General features: G+C 48.4%; 1 protein-coding gene across 8 annotated transcripts in view; it reads left to right on the top strand.

The window, feature by feature from the left end:
• Nucleotides 1-15,910, top strand: part of LOC144772352 (sodium/potassium-transporting ATPase subunit alpha-1-like) — a 3,188,308-nt gene that overhangs the window by 1,314,196 nt on the left and 1,858,202 nt on the right. For 7 of the 8 annotated variants that reach the window (XM_078656610.1, XM_078656616.1, XM_078656614.1 and 4 more), the window contains one exon: nucleotides 7,241-7,354. The exons of the other annotated variant lie outside the window; for it this stretch is intronic. In XM_078656610.1, the coding sequence (XP_078512736.1) occupies nucleotides 7,241-7,354 (114 nt within the window). The remainder of the gene's footprint in view (nucleotides 1-7,240; nucleotides 7,355-15,910) is intronic. 8 annotated transcript variants of the gene reach the window in all.

Here is a 15,910-nt window from a genome sequence, read left to right as displayed (position 1 = left end):
GCACTTGATTGACTCTGATCTGACCTCTCCCCAAGAATTGGGAAATCAGGCAGACAAATGGGTCAGAACCAGGGTGAAGCAGAAAAACCAGAACCAAGGTGGTGAGCAGAAGAAGCCAGACCAAACGGGTGGGGATCAGAAAGTAAAAGACCAGAAGTCTTCAACAGGTCCCCAAAAAGCTTCTACTGAGGGGGGTTCAAAGAAATCCAAAAAGAAAGATGGCCAAAGAAAACCATGGTGCAATATCTGTAAAAGTAATACTCACTGGACCAGTGATTGTACCAAAAAGGAGACAGCTCCAACCACCATTGCCCCTAAGGCAACTGTTCCCCCTAGTACAGCTAATAGTGGTGGTTCTCAACACAAGGGTGTAGTAGGGTTAACCCTGGGAACTGAGATGGACTCTGGCCTAATCAGAGTACCAACTCAAGCTGTTCTTGTCTGTGATATGGACATGGCTATGTCCTCTACTGTGAGTCCCAATAACTTGGGCAAGTACAGACAGACACCTTTAATTAACAATAAATTGGCTCAGGCCTACAGGGACACATGTGCCAGTGTCACCATGGTGACACCTAACTTTGTGGACCATAAACAGATCATACTAGGAGAGAATTTCCTAGTGACCAATGCTAGAAATGCCACTACCACTCATAGTATGGCAATTGTTAATTTCTCCTGGGGAGGGGTAACTGGCCTGAAGAAGGTTGTTGTAAGTTCAGACCTCCCTGTAGAATGTTTGTTGGGCAATGATCTAGAAGCTTCAGCCTGGTCTGAAGTGGAGTATAGGACTCATGCAGAGATGCTGGGCATATCAGCACATGTCCTTCCTGTGACCAGGTCACAGGCCAAAAAGTGTCAAACTGAACAGGCACTGGAGCCTGAAACTATGGACCAGTTGCCTTCCAAGAGAAAGAGCAAATGGGTCAAGGCAGTGCCTTCCCCCTTGCCTCAGGTGGAAGATCAGTCTTCACAGGAAGCTGAGCGTGAGACCCGAGAGGGAACTGTCCTAGAAGAACTTGAGCCTGATCAGGTTGAGTTTCTTGGGACAGGGGGACCTTCAAGGGCAGACGCAGGCGCATTTAGTTTGCTCCTCTCTTGAACCCCTCAGACAGCAAGCTGTTGCTGAGGCTTCAGGGAATGCTACAGGTACCCATAAAGTATATTGGGATGAAGGGCTCCTTTATTTAGAGGCTAGAGACCCCAAGCCTGGTGCTTCCAGGAGGTTGGTCATACCTTTGGCATTCAGGGGCTTCCTTTTTACCTTAGCCTATGATATTCCCCTAGCAGGACATATTGGCCAGAACAAGACTTGGGACAGGCTTGTCCCTCACTTTCACTGGCCCCATATGTCAGAAGATACCAAGGAGTTTTGTTGCTCCTGGGAAACCTGCAAAGCAAGTGGCAAGTCAGGTGGAACAACAAACGCCCCCCTTATACCACTACCTGTGGTGGGGGTTCACTTTGAGAGAGTTGGGATAGACATTGTTGGACCAATGGATCCCCAAACAGCCTCTGGGCACATATTTATACTGATGGTAGTGGATCATGCCACCAGGTATCCAGAAGCTATTCCATTGAGGACCATAATAGCACATTTTGTGGCAAGATATCTCCTTGGAGTTTTCTCCAGAGTGGGGTTCCCAAAAGAGGTTGTCTCAGATAGAGGTGCAAACTTCATGTCTGGGTATTTGACTGCTATGTGGAAGGAGTGTGGTGTAAACAATAAGTTCACCACACCCTACCATCCACAGTGCAATGGTCTAGTTGAAAGATTCAACAGGACGTTAAAGGGCATGATCAAGGGACTCCCTGAAAAGCTTAGGCGAAGATGGGATATCTTACTGCCCTGCCTTTTGTTCGCTTATAGAGAGGTCCCACAAAAGGGGGTTGGCTACAGCCCTTTTGAACTTTTGTTTGGGCACCCTGTAAGAGGACCCCTGTGTCTTGTGAAGGAAATATGGGAGTTACCTCTCAAAAAGCCTAAGCAAGACATAGTGGACTATGTACTTGGTCTCCACTCCAGGATGGCTGAGTATATGAAAAAGGCTTCTAAAAACCTTGGGGCTAGCCAGGAACTTTAAAAAGCTTGGCATGACCAAAAGGCTGTTCTGACTGTGTACCAGCCAGGACAGAAAGTGTGAGTGTTGGAGCCAGTGGCCCCAGCAGCACTACAAGACAAATGGTCTGGACCGCACACTATTGTTGAACAAAAGGGAGAGGTAACCTACTTGGTTGATCTTGGGACTCCCAGAAACCCCCACAGGGTGCTTCATGTCAACAGACTGAAGGCATATGTTGACAGGGCAGACATGGGCTTTCTCATGGCTACAGATGAGGGACAGGAGGAGGAGAGTGACCCTCTCCCAGACCTGCTTTCTCAGAACCCTGATGATGGTTCAGTTGATGAAGTGGCCTTGGCAGGCAGCCTCACTGACCAGCAGCAACAGGACTGCAGACAAGTTCTACAGGCCTATAGGCATATGTTGTCCCTGACCCCAAGTCAGACAAACTGGTGCACCCATGAGATGGACACTGGTGACACTCTGCCTGTGAAGGGTACATTCTACAGGCAACGTTACCATGTCAGGGGCTGTATCAGGACAGAGGTCCAACAGATGTTGGAACTGGGAGTTATTGAGCCCTCAGAGAGCCCCTGGGCCAGTCCAGTGGTCCTTGAGCCAAAGCCTCACACCCAAGATGGTAAGAGAGAGATGAGGTTTTGTGTGGACTACAGAGGTCTCAATGCTGTCACTAGGACAGATGCCCATCCAATACCCAGGGCAGATGAGCTCATTGACAGATTGGCTTCTGCCAAGTTTTTGAGCACATTTGACCTGACAGCAGGCTACTGGCAAATCAGGCTAGCTGATGATGCAAAAGCCAAAACAGCATTTTCGACCCTAGGAGGTCATTACCAATTTGTGGTGATGCCCTTTGGCTTGAAGAATGCACCTGCCACTTTCCAAAGGTTGGTGAACTAAGTCCTCTCAGGTCTGGATGACTTTTGTGCAGCTTATCTAGATGATATTGCTGTCTTCAGCTCCACCTGGGAAGATCACCTGATCCACCTGAAGAAGGTTTTGAAGGCCCTGCAGAAGGCAGGCCTAACTATCAAGGCTACTACTAAGTGCCAGATAGGGCAGAGTAAGGTTGTGTACCTAGGCCACCTTGTAGGTGGAGGTCAGGTTCAACCACTGGAGAGCAAGATCCAGACCATAAAGGACTGGACTCCTCCAACCACCCAGACACAGGTCAGAGCTTTCTTGGGCCTGTCTGGTTATTGCAGAAAGTTTGTTAAGAATTCTTCATTAAGTGGTGTCCATTGTGACACCACTTAATGACTTAACCTCAAAGAAAATGCCAAAGAAAGTTTATTGGACAGTAAGCTGTCAGAAGTTATTTGATGACCTGAAGCAGGCCATGTGCTCTGCACCTATTCTAAAAAGTCCAGATTACTCCAAAGAATTCATTGTCCAAACAGATGCTTCTGAGTTGGGTGTGGGAGCTGTACTTTCACAACTGAATATAGATGGTCAAGACCAGCCCATTGCTTTTATTAGCAGAAGGCTGACCCCTAGAGTGAAACGTTGGTCAGCTATTGAGAGGGAGGCCTTTGCTGTGGTTTGGGCCCTGAAGAAGCTGAGGCCATACTTGTTTGGTACTCACTTCAAGATTCAGACAGACCATAAGCCCCTCTTGTGGCTAAATCAGATGAAGGGTGAAAATCCCAAACTACTCAGGTGGTCCATTTCCCTACAGGGTATGGACTTTACAGTGGAACATAGACCTGGAACTGACCATGGCAATGCAGATGGACTCTCCAGATATTTCCACTTAGAACATGAAGACTCAACTGGTCAAGGTTAGTTTAATGTCCCTGCGTTTGGGGGGGGGGGGGGTGTTGGAGAGTGGGGTCTGCTTCCTATGATCACCCCCACTTTTTGCTCTGATCCACTGGTTTTTTGACTCTAGTGTGGTGGTAGGCCTGCTACTCAGAACCACAGCCCAACTGTTCTCTCTCTAAATTCATACCATGTACTTAAGGTACATTTCCAATTGGGTATTGTGTCACCTTTGTGAGCCCCTGTATAGTGTACTATAGATACCCATGGCATAGGTGTATCCAAGGCCACCAGGGGCTGCAGCATGTATTATGCCACCCCTGGCTGGCCAGCCAAACTGACACAACTGGCTGATCACTCAGCTGGGGCAAGGTTTTGTAATCACCCCTTGCTTAGGTATAGTATCCCTATACCTACCATTACATATAGACACATAAGCACCTATAAGTCACTCCTATGGCAGGCCTTAACAATCCTGGAGGCAGAGTTCTTTCTTTTATGTGAGATGGTGCTCTAGCATGAGCTGAGCCTGTCTGCAGCTTTCGGAACCATAGCTTTTCTATGATATAGCCATACCATATACTCTTAAGTGCATTATAATCCTCGCGGTTAATGCTAACTTTGGTTTGGCTTTATCAAAACATGTCGTGTAAGATGTCATACGCTTTGAAATACTACCGCCCCCACCAGTTCTGGCGGCGGGGGTAGCATTCTACCCTTCTAGAGGGAGAAGACATGTAGTTGTAGCTTTACCCGGTTAAAGTTAAACAGAGCCTTAGCATCACAAACTGGATGCTGCTGCCACAGACACAAGTCTGACCTCCTGCACCTGGGAGCCCTTCCAGCGAGGGAGGCCTGGACAATAGGTTTCCTGCCTTGGGAGGTGCTAGCACCTCCCCAGACAGGCTATAGTGAATTGGGGCAGGGAGGGTTGAATGAAATGGGACACTGCCTGGGGCACCCAAGGTGCTCCATGCATGGTCCGGTTCAAACCAGTTGATGGGGCACTCTAGCCACAGCTCTGGCGCGAAACTTGACCACGGGGAAAGGGGTGTAACCACCCCCTTCCCTGGTCCCACCCATAGGAGGGACCTAGCAGGTAATCCAGCCCTTTTAATTCGTATAAAGCTAGGAGCTGACTCTAGAGACTTTAGATTATCCTGAACTGAAACTCTGAAACGAAACTCTGGACCTTCGACGTTCTACTGCAACTAGAAGACTGAAGAATCTCCCTTGTGGTCAAGGAGTGACCACCCTGTGCATACAGGCACCAACTAGTGAATTGCTGGTTTGCTTTGTCGTCACTCCTGAAGGATCCTGATGAACCTGCTTCACAGGACTGGACTTCCAGACTTCTCGGACCCCGACCCATACCTCCAGCAAAGCTGAGACCCGTGGCGGACACGAGAGACGTGGGACCGGACACCTGGCCATTTTGCTCTTTGCTAAACTGTGCAGCTTCTGAGGCATCCTCGAAGTTGTGCATTGGGGATTGAGAAGCCCCGAGCCGTAAGTGCACCGAAGCTCAGCCCTCCACACTCCACGAGTGCCTGCTAGCCCGTTGGCTAGTGGCCATCTTGAAGACTCCATTTTGAAACAACGCTGCTTGCCTGGTTGCTCTGGGCTTTCTCCTGCTTTCCTCCAAAAGGGAAGCTCCACAGACCTTGCTGGTCTGTACAAGAAGCCGATGTTTGTATCCTGCGAGGGTTGCCTTTGCCAAGGCTTGTTGACTCCGATCTGGAAGCCGACACCGCCAACAGCGAGAGCCTTCGTATCCAGCTCCTGGTCGTCGTCGACGTCTCCTGGTCCACTTGGCTGCAGAGACAAGCTTCACTTCTTCACCTGATCGCAGCTCAACATCATCTGGTTCCGTCCTGGTTCCACCCTGGTCACTGGCTAGTGACCCAGACTCTGTCCCCTCTGCTTTCAGGTTCTTCACTTCTCCAATCCACCCTTGGACACATCCGGACATCTTCCTCCTGGTTGCCTGCAGCATCTTCTTGCACCTCTCCATAGGAATCGACGACGAAACCCGACACAACTTCACACCTATGCACCCGGCTTCCCTGGGTGAGGTAACTCGAGTACTCCGGTGCTCCCGTGGGTAATAACTATCCAAGTGCCCTCATTAAACTGGGTTTCCTCGAAGTCCACCCGGACTGTCCGAAATCAACTAGTTTCTAAACTTTACGTTCCCATGCTGAGTCTATGAGAACCTGCGTGTGTGTTTAGACACTGCACACGCATCCTGTGGGACTCCTGCTTCCTAACCTGTGGTTATTCAGTGTAGCCCCACCGATTTCCTAGGCCCTAGGCCTATTCATTATTCCTGCAGTGGTACTTATACCACTTCTTTGGTATATGGTTCGTGAGGCCCCTAGGGCAGAATTGTATTTGTGCAACTTAACGTATGCTTATTAAGTTACTTGTGCTGTATCTCGAACTCTGACCTCATAAAGAGTGCAGAGGGGTTGTGTTAGATATAAATACATATATATTATATATATATACCTTGTGTGGTGTAATTTCATCTGGTATTCAAGGGATTATTATTGGTAAAACAATTGGCTTCACATGCTCTCTAGAGTGTTAGCCTAAGACTGCTCTGTCCATGCTACCACTAGGATAGCTGGTCTATAAGGTTGACTTTACAACAATCACCATAAGGGTTGTTTGGACTGGTGCAAGGTGCTCACTAGAATAGTGAACATCCTATACTAGGCCAACTTCTCACACCTTTTACAAGGGGCTTGCCTGTGGCCAGGGATGTGTCAATTGTAGGTACAATGGTAAAGCTGTAGGAAAGAACACAGGCCCTGGGAACCTTATTGGCAGGGACCCAGAGCACACCAAGTCAAAGTGCATCATGTGTCAGGCAAAATGTGTTGGGGGGGGGGGTAACCGTGCAAAAACGGGTACTTTCCTACATGGGTTCATTGTTTTTTGCTTTTTTAATAACAACTCCCAAAGTTGGAGTTTGTTTTTCAAAAACAAAACAAAGTCAAACATTTTCCTTACAACCATCAAAGCCGATAGAGGCAGTTCACCAAGCTTTTAGTACACTGAAAGAACCCACTGTGACATCGGTTCCTTTCAGTGTACAGAAATTACAGCCAGGGCAAAGGAAATCTCTAAATTTGGAAGGCAGAGTACCATTGGAATGGTGGAGGTAATCTCCTCCGCCACCCCTACAGACACTACTATATTCGCCAAACTCTAAATCAGCCCCTTAGTCAATAAGTAATGCTTTGGCATGAGATGCAAGCTTAATCCTCTGTCAGAATGTTACATCATGTTCAATCTTGAACCCCACTGCAGATCTCAGTGCTGCTCTTTTGGTTGGCTACTCTAGTCTGCGACTCCGTGTAAGTTTTATCCATATTTGTTCTCCACAGCTATATCTTGGCATTGTGCTCTCAGTAGTTGTAATCATCACTGGCTGCTTTTCCTACTATCAAGACGCCAAGAGCTCGAAGATCATGGAGTCCTTCAAGAACATGGTGCCTCAGGTGAGCATGAGACTGTGGAGCAGGCTCTAGGCATAGAATGGAATTGAGGTTAGATGGGCCTGGAAGAAAGAGATGGAGGAAAATGTGGTCCCTCTGGGGGAACGGGTGCTTGGCTTGGACATCGGGGATGACCGAGTACTTGTAGGTGATACGGGAATAGCAGATGGGTGGTCTTAGAATGGAGGAGCACAGAGGCTTGAGTATACTTGTAGGTAATGTGGGAACAGCAGTTGGGTGGTCCTAGAATGGAGGAGTTCAGAGGCTTGAGTGTACTTGTAGGTGATGTTGGAACAACAGATGGGTGGTCTTACAATTGAGGTGTAGAGAGGCTTTAATATACTAATTAGTGATGTGGAAAAAAGCAGATGGGTGGAGCACATATGCTTGAGTATACTTGCTAGTGATGTGGGAACAGCAGATCAGTGGCCTTAGAATGGAGAAGTACAGTGGCGTGAGTATAATCCTTAGTGATGTAAGAACAGCAGATGGGAGGTCCTACAATGAAGGAGTTCAGAGGCTTGAGTATACTTGTTGGTGGTGTGGAAACAGGAGATGGGTTGTCTTAAAATGGAGGCGTTCAGAGGCTTGAGTATACTTGTGGGTGCTGTGTAAACAGCAGATTGTTGGCCTTAGAAAGGAGCAGTTCAGAGGCTTCATTATACTTGTAGGTGATGTGGGAACAGCAGATAGGTGGACTTAGAGTGGAGGAATGGAGAGGCTTGAATATACTCGTTAGTGATGTGAGAACAGCAGATCAGTGGTATTAGATGAAGAGGACAGATGCTTGAATATACTTGTTAATGATGTGGGAATGACAGATGGGTGGTGTTACAATGGAGGAGTTTAGAGAATTGAGTATACTCGTTCGTGATGTGGGAACAGTAGATGCATGGTCACATAATGAAAGAGTACAGAGGCTTGAGTATACTCATTAGTGATGTGGGAATGGCAGATGGGTGGTCTTAGAATGGGCATGTACAGAGGCTTGAGTATACTTGTTAGTGATGTGGAGACAGCAGATGGGTGGTCTAAAAATAGAGGAAAACAGAGACTTAAATATACTTATAGGTGATGTCGTAACAGCAGATGGGTGGTCTTAGAATGAAAGAGTTCAGAGGCTTGAGTACTCGCTCAGGATGTGGGAAAAGTAGATGCATGCTCTCAGAAAGGAAGGTTACAGATGCTTAAGTATACTCATTGGTGATGTGGAAACAGCAGATGGGTGGTCTGAGGATGGAGGAGTGCAGAGGCTTGAGTATACTTATCCAGAATTGGGGTATCTTTCATAGATTCACATGCCTGAATCATTCCCCGTCGCCGAGGCGGGAGTCCCACGGTATATAAAAAAGCAGTGCCAAAGGTAAACTACAGTAGTAGGCCCTAAGAGAAAGGCCTGAGGCCTAGATTGTAGTAGCCTACCTACCTCATTATGCTAAAAAGACCAAAGTCTTCGTTCCAACCAATCAGCTCATAGCACCCTCTAGAACTCTCTCTGCAGAGCCAGTTCTCCTCAGATTTTCGTTTGCACAAGTGGGAATTAAGTATCGCAAATTAGAGAACTGACTCTCCGGGGAGGAGGGTGGGTGCATGTGAATCTATGAAAGATACCAATACTGGATAACTCGGTGCAGTTGGTGCTCTGTGCTGGGGCTTCTCAATCCCCAATGCACAACTTCGAGGGTGCCTCAGAAGTTGCACGAAAAGCAATTCGCTGGCTTTCCAAGATGGCCGGTCCCACGTCTCTCGTCGCCTCCACGGGTCTCAGCTTTGCTGTGGCTGTGGATCAGGCTGTGGATGTCTGGAAGTCTGGGTCTTGTCAGGCTCTGTGTTCGGGCTCCGGCGGGAGCAATGACAAAGCAAACCGTTGAGCGCTTGATGGTGCCTGCTTGCACAGGGTGGTCACTCCTTAACCACAAGGGAGATTCTTCAGTCTTCTACGTCGAGTAGGATGTCGAAGGTCCAGAGTTTCGTTTCAGAGTTTCATTCAGGATAAATCTAAAGTATTGGGACTCAGCTCCTACCTATATACCAAATCTAGGGGCTGGATTACCTGCTAGGTCCCTCCTATGGGTGGGACCCAGGAAGGGGTTGGTTACACCCCTTTCCCTTTGTCCAGTTTCACGCCAGAGCTGGGGCTGGAGTGCCCCAGCACCGGTTTGAACTGGACTATGCATGGGACACCTTGTGTGCCCCAGGCAGTGTCTCATTTCATTCAGCCCTCCCTGCCCCAATACACTATAGCCTGTCTGGGGTGGTGCTAGCACCTCCCTGTGACAGGAAACCTATTGTCCAAGCCTCCCTCGCTGGAAGGACTCCCAGCAGCAGGAGGTCAGACTTGTGTCTGTGGCACCAGCATCCATTTTGTGATGCTAAGGCTCTGGTTAACTTTAACCGGGATTAATGAAAGTAACATGTCTTCTCCCTCTAGAAGGGTGGAATGCTACCCCGTCGCCAAGACTGGCGAGGGGGTAGTATTCCAAAGCACGACATGTTTTGATAAAGCCAAACCAGAGTTAGCATTTAACCGCGAGGTTCATAATGCACTTAAGAGTATATGGTATGGCAATATCCTAGAACAGCTATAAGGACATGGTTCCGAAAGCTGCATACAGGCTCAGCTCATGCTAGAGCACCATCTCACATAAAACCAAGCACTCTGCCTTCAGGATTGTTAAGGCCTGCCATAGGTGTGACTTATAGGTGTATATGTGTCTAGATATAAGGTTAGACATAGGAATACTATATCTAAGAAAGGGGTGATTACACGACCTTGCCCCAGCTGAGTGATCAGCCAGTTGTGACAGTTTGGATAGCCAGCCAGGGGTGGCAAAAGATATGCTGCAGCCCCTGGTAGGCCTTCGGTGCACCTATGCCCTGGGTACCTAAGGTACAGAGACTCATAAGAGTGACCCAATATCCAATTAGGTATGTACTTAGGGTACATGGAGTCCATTTTACAGAGAGAGCAGATAGCCTGGGGCCCTGATTAGCAGGATCCCAGGCCAACTAAGTCGAAAACCAGCTAAACACAAGGCAAAAAATCTGGGATAACCATAGTCAGGTATCCACCTTCCTACAATCATCATCAGTCATCCTCCTCCTCATGAGCATATGTCTCTAGGAGATGAGAGGGCGTAAGTGGCAAGATATAAGAGCACTCTTGCCTCTGGTAAGATGTTAGTTGGAAAGTTTTTGAAGAAATAGGCGTAGAAAATTCCTGTATTGTGTTTGGAGGCTTTGAAGAAGCAGTGTCTATTGATTTTGATGACACTGTAGGCAATGGTGACATCTGTGCTTGAATTGTTGTAGGTGTCGATACTGGCTTCGTCGACGGGACCATCGTCGACGGATTCGACGTCGACGGGACCATCGTCGATGGATTCGACGTCGACGGGATCGTCGACGGACACGTCGTCGACGAACTCATCGTCGACGGACTTGGCTTCCTCGTCGACGAGACGGTCGTCAACGGCACCCTAGATGTCTTCGTCGACGACGGAGGCTTCGTCCACGGTACCTTCGTTGACGAGTGTTTCTTCAATGACAAGGTTGTCGTCGACGGATCGCCGACGATGGTTCTTTTTGCCACAATGGAAATCCTAGTTGACAGGATAGGAGAGGTGATAGCTGTGGTAGTGGGTGAAGCTCTGTCGTCATCACGAGCAGAAGAAGATTTGAGCCATAAAAGGACTCTGGCCTCCCTATTCCTTAAGGTCTTAGAAGGGAAGGTGCGGCAGATCTTACAATTTTTTGCCTCATGCTTTGGATAAAGGCAATAAATACAGTCCTTATGTTGGTCATCAACATGGACTCTTTTCTTTTCGCATGTTCTGCAAGGTCTAAACAAGGCCTTCTTGTCAGACATCCTGAAGTAGAGAAAAAACTGAGTAGAGACTCAGGGAGACTCCCTTCCACACGACGTGCGGTGAAAATCTGAGGTGAACTGGCTCTGCAGAGAGGGTTCTAGAGGGTGCTATTAGCTGATTGGTTGGAACGAACACTCCACGAGTTCTGCATGGGGTCATTCTGCATTTTACTGCTCGACGCGTCTGTCCGGTCACTTGCCCGTTAGCTAGCGGCCTCTGTGACGACGAACCTTTGAATTTCCAACGCTGGTCTGGTTGCTCCAGACTGGCCCTTGCTCCCCTGAAAAGGAGCAGCCCATCAGACCTTGCTGGTCTGATTAAGAAGCCATCTTCCTTTTCTGCGTGGGTTGCCTTTGCCAAGGTGTGTTGACTCCACTCCGGAAGCCGACACCGCGACAGCGAGATCCTTTGTAGGACAGTCCGTATCCAGCTCCTGGTTGCCGTCGACACCTCCTGGTCCACGTGGCTGCAGAGACAAGCTTCACGACATCACCTGATCGCTTCCCGACATCGCCTGGTTCCTTCCTGGTTCCATCCTGGTCACTGGCTAGTGATCCAGACTCTGTCCCCTCTGCTTTCAGGTACTCCTCATCCTCGATCCGCCCTTGGATCCAACCGGACTCTTCTCTCCTGGTCGCCTGCAGCATCTTTTCTCCAAGGCTCCATAGAACTCCCCGACGAAACCCGACCAGGGAGGAACCAGACGTCGTCGAGGAGCAAGACAGCCCGATCCACAGCCACAGCAAAGCTGCGACCCGTGGAGGCGACGAAAGACGTGGGACCGGCCATCTTGGAAAGCCAGCAAATTGCTTTCCATGCAACTTCTGAGGCACCCTCGAAGTTGTGCATTGGGGATTGCACCTGCTTCCTGTGGGTGAGGTAACACGAGTACTGCGGTGCTCCTGTGAAGATTAACTCTCCTAGTGTCCTAGTTTCAAGTGGTTAGCTTCTAGTCCAGTCGCAAGACTCCTAAATCTCTAACTTTCCAACTTTACGCACCCATTGACTTCTATGTGTGCACGCGTGTGCCTTTAGACTCTGCACACGCATTCCGTGGGCCTCCTGCTTCCTAACAACTGTTAGTCCAGTGTAGCCCCAGCGATTCCCAAGGCCCTAGGCCTTCCAACTGTTCGTGACGTGGTTCTTATACCACTATTTTAGTATATGGTTTAGCGGGCCACAGGGCCTATCCGTATTTGTGCAACTTATTGTATGTTATATTGAGCTACTTGTTATGCGCTTGTGCCTCTGCCCTCATAAAGAGTTCAGAGGATTGATTTAGAAATAAATACATATATTTTGAATATATAACCTGTGTGGTGTCCTTTCATTTGGTATTAAAGGGATTGCATATGGTAAAACAGCTGACTTCACATGCCTTCATGAGTTTATCCTAAGACTGCTTTTGTCCATGCTACGCCTAGTATAGCTGGTCTATAAGGTTGACTTTACAACCATCACCGTAAGGGTTGTTTGGACTGATACAGGGGGCCCACTAGAATAGTGGACATCACATATCAGGCCCACTTCTCACAGTGATGACAACGAGGGAGCGTTTGGGATAGCTCACCATCCTTCAGAATTGAACATCAAATGGCAGGATGATGTTGAGGAGGATGATGAGTACGCTGAGCATTACTATCAAGAAGATATTGTAGTTCCTCATCGTGCAGCATACCAGAGGCAGTCTCGAGCTTCAGAGTCCAGCCATCTGCCACCGAGCCTCATCCAGGACTTTCAGGCCATGTTGGCAGACTATAGACAACGTTTTCCACCACAGCAGGTCGCGTCTCCACTTCAACCTGCAGCAGTTCCCGACCCTATTCCTCAACCTGAGATTCCAGCACCTCGGTCTCCGGTCACGGAGCCTCAGCAACCTACTTTGAATACCCGGACTCCGGATACTTCTTCAGATAAAGAAGTAGAGGAAGGCGAGTTACCGAATAATACTCCTTTGGACCCATGGGATGATTATGTTATCCCCATGCCGTCTCCACCAACTCCACAACCTTCAGACTCACCACCTGAAGACATAGGTGGATTTCATAATCTTATGCAGCGTGCTGCGAGTAGATTTCAACTACCGGTAACAGTGGAACAGTCGGAGTGTTTTCTTCATGATTTTAAAGAAGAAACTAGGAACGTGTCCAGAGCCATTCTTATTATAGATTACATATGGAGGGAAGGCATCAAAGTAATGAGAAATCCTGCCTCTTTACCGGTCGTGCTTCCTCGAATTGACAAAAAATATCGTGCTCCACTCGGTAGCCCTTCATGCCTTACTGGACACCCGCGGCCAGATTCGGTCATTCCCCAGGCCGCACAACAAAGATCAAAAAACCCGGCCACTCCCATTACTACGCCACCAGATAAGGAGGGTCGTCGTTTGGACCTTATCGGGAAGACATTTTCCACCATGGCTGCCGCCTCAATCAGGGCTGCAAATTCTTTGCCGATTAGAGGACGTTATGATCGCCAAATGTGGTCAGACATGGCTGGTCTGATTGATCTAATTCCAGAAGATAAAAGACAGGAGGCTCGGAAGATCCTGATGGAAGGGGAGCATGAAGCTGCGGAAACTATCGACTGCGCCTTGGATATCGCAAATACAATTTTTGGCAACTGGCAGGAGCTGCAGTTCTCAGGCGTCAGGGCTGGCTAAAGACTACTACCTTTCGGCCTGAGGTCCAACTTAAAATTCTGGACATGGCCTATTATGGCGAGATTCTGTTTGGGAAACACATAGACGACGCCCTCCAGGCGATCAAAACGGACACGGATACCACAAGATCCCTGGGTTCCCTGCAGTACAAGCGAGGATCTTTTAGAGGTGCTAGAGGACGTGGATATTCCTCTAGAGGAAACTATTATCAACAAAACAGACAATATCAGCCTCAATACCGGCTGAATTATCAGTCTTCCTATCGCCAGTCTGGTACGGCTAATTTCTCTCGCCAAGGAGGCCCAAAACGCACAAACAATCAAGGGCGAGATACCCACAGAAAACAGTGAGATCAGCCGGGCGCCAGCCCTATTTCCTTCCCTCCCTGTGGGCGCGAAAATATCTGCCTTTCTACACCAGTGGCAACAGATTACATCCGACCAATGGGTGCTAGACCTCGTTCAACATGGACACACCCTAGAGTTTGTCACCAAACCACCAACTACTCCGCCCAGGGGACATCCTCCCCCTCGTCTTCACTTATTGTTCAAAGAGGTTCATTCAATGTTCCTCAAGAACGCTATAGAAATGGTTCCAGTTCATCAGAGGCGTACAGGCTTCTATTCCTGTTTTTTCCTCATTAAGAAGAAATCAGGGGAATGGCGACCGATCTTGGACCTGCGCAATCTCAACAAATATCTCTAGAAGTAGGGTTTTCGCATGGTCACTCTTTCAGAGATTCTAAGCCGCCTGAACGAGGGAGATTTGATGGATTCTTTGGACATGGAAGACGCATACTTTCAGATCCCAATTCATCCAAAACATCGAAAGTATCTCCATTTCACTGTGGGTGGCGCCCATTATCAGTTCAAAGTACTCCCATTTGACCTCAGATCGGCTCCAAGGATTTTTACGAAGTGCCTGGCTCCGGTAGCGGCAGCATTACACTCTTCAGGGATCCAGGTTTTCCCATACTTGGATGATTGGCTAATCAAAGGTCCCTCAAAGTACAGAGTACAGAACGACATAACAACGTGCCGCAATCTCTTTGCATCCCTAGGTCTCACTGTGAACAAAAACAATTCCCAATTGCTTCCAAGAAAAATCCTGCCTTTCCTGGGAGCTCGTCTGGATACAATGCAATGCAGGGCATTCTTGTCTCAAGAAAGGCAACTCCGTCTGCAGAAATGAGCTATTCAAGTGTCAAAAAGAAAGTCACTTTCTGTTTGCCTGTTCGCTTCATTTCTGGGAATGTGTTCTTCGGCCATAAATTTCATCCCACTAGCACGTCTGAAAATGCGGCCTCTGCAGGAGGAGCTACATCTTCAGTGGGTGCAAGCGACAGGTTCCTTCGACGACATCATCAAAGTAACCCCACGCATGGTAGATACGCTTCAATGGTGGGCGCAACTGCGCAATCTGAAGCAAGGACTCACATTCTTGCAAACTCCTCCAGACTTCGTTCTGACTACAGCTGCATCCATTGGGGGCTGGGGAGGTGTAATGACCGGATTTCCTGACCAAGTTATCAGCTCACCCAAACACCACAAACCCAGTCATCACGTAACTTCATCCCTTCCCAGACCCTATTTACAACAGTACCTGGGGTACTTACCTGGGAACGGGGAACCCACAATATATACAAGCTTACACAGCTAATATACCACTAAATCCTATAGGAACTACGGAATTCCATCCTATATCCTATGATCTCACCTTATAGCCCCACGACAATCTGGCCCGGGCTAACCTACTCTCTCTCGTGTCGGAGAGCAGCTATTTATAATGTTCCCACTTGTAATCCCACGGCAATCCGACCCGGACTACTCTACCCCCTCTCTCTTCGGGGAGCAGCTCCAGTATATAACGCCCTATCCTGAGTGATCTCTCTTTATAGTGTCCCCACTTGTAGTCCCACGGCAATCCGACCCGGACTACTCTACCCCCTCTCTCTTCGGGGAGCATCTCCAGTATATAACGCCCTATCCTGAGCGATCTCTCTTTATAGTGTCCCCACTGTCCTATTAA

This window comes from Lissotriton helveticus, chromosome 8, assembly GCF_964261635.1.
Source record: "Lissotriton helveticus chromosome 8, aLisHel1.1, whole genome shotgun sequence".
In the NCBI taxonomy this organism is placed as follows: domain Eukaryota; kingdom Metazoa; phylum Chordata; class Amphibia; order Caudata; family Salamandridae; genus Lissotriton; species Lissotriton helveticus.
This window is presented reverse-complemented; position numbering and strand designations above follow the sequence as displayed.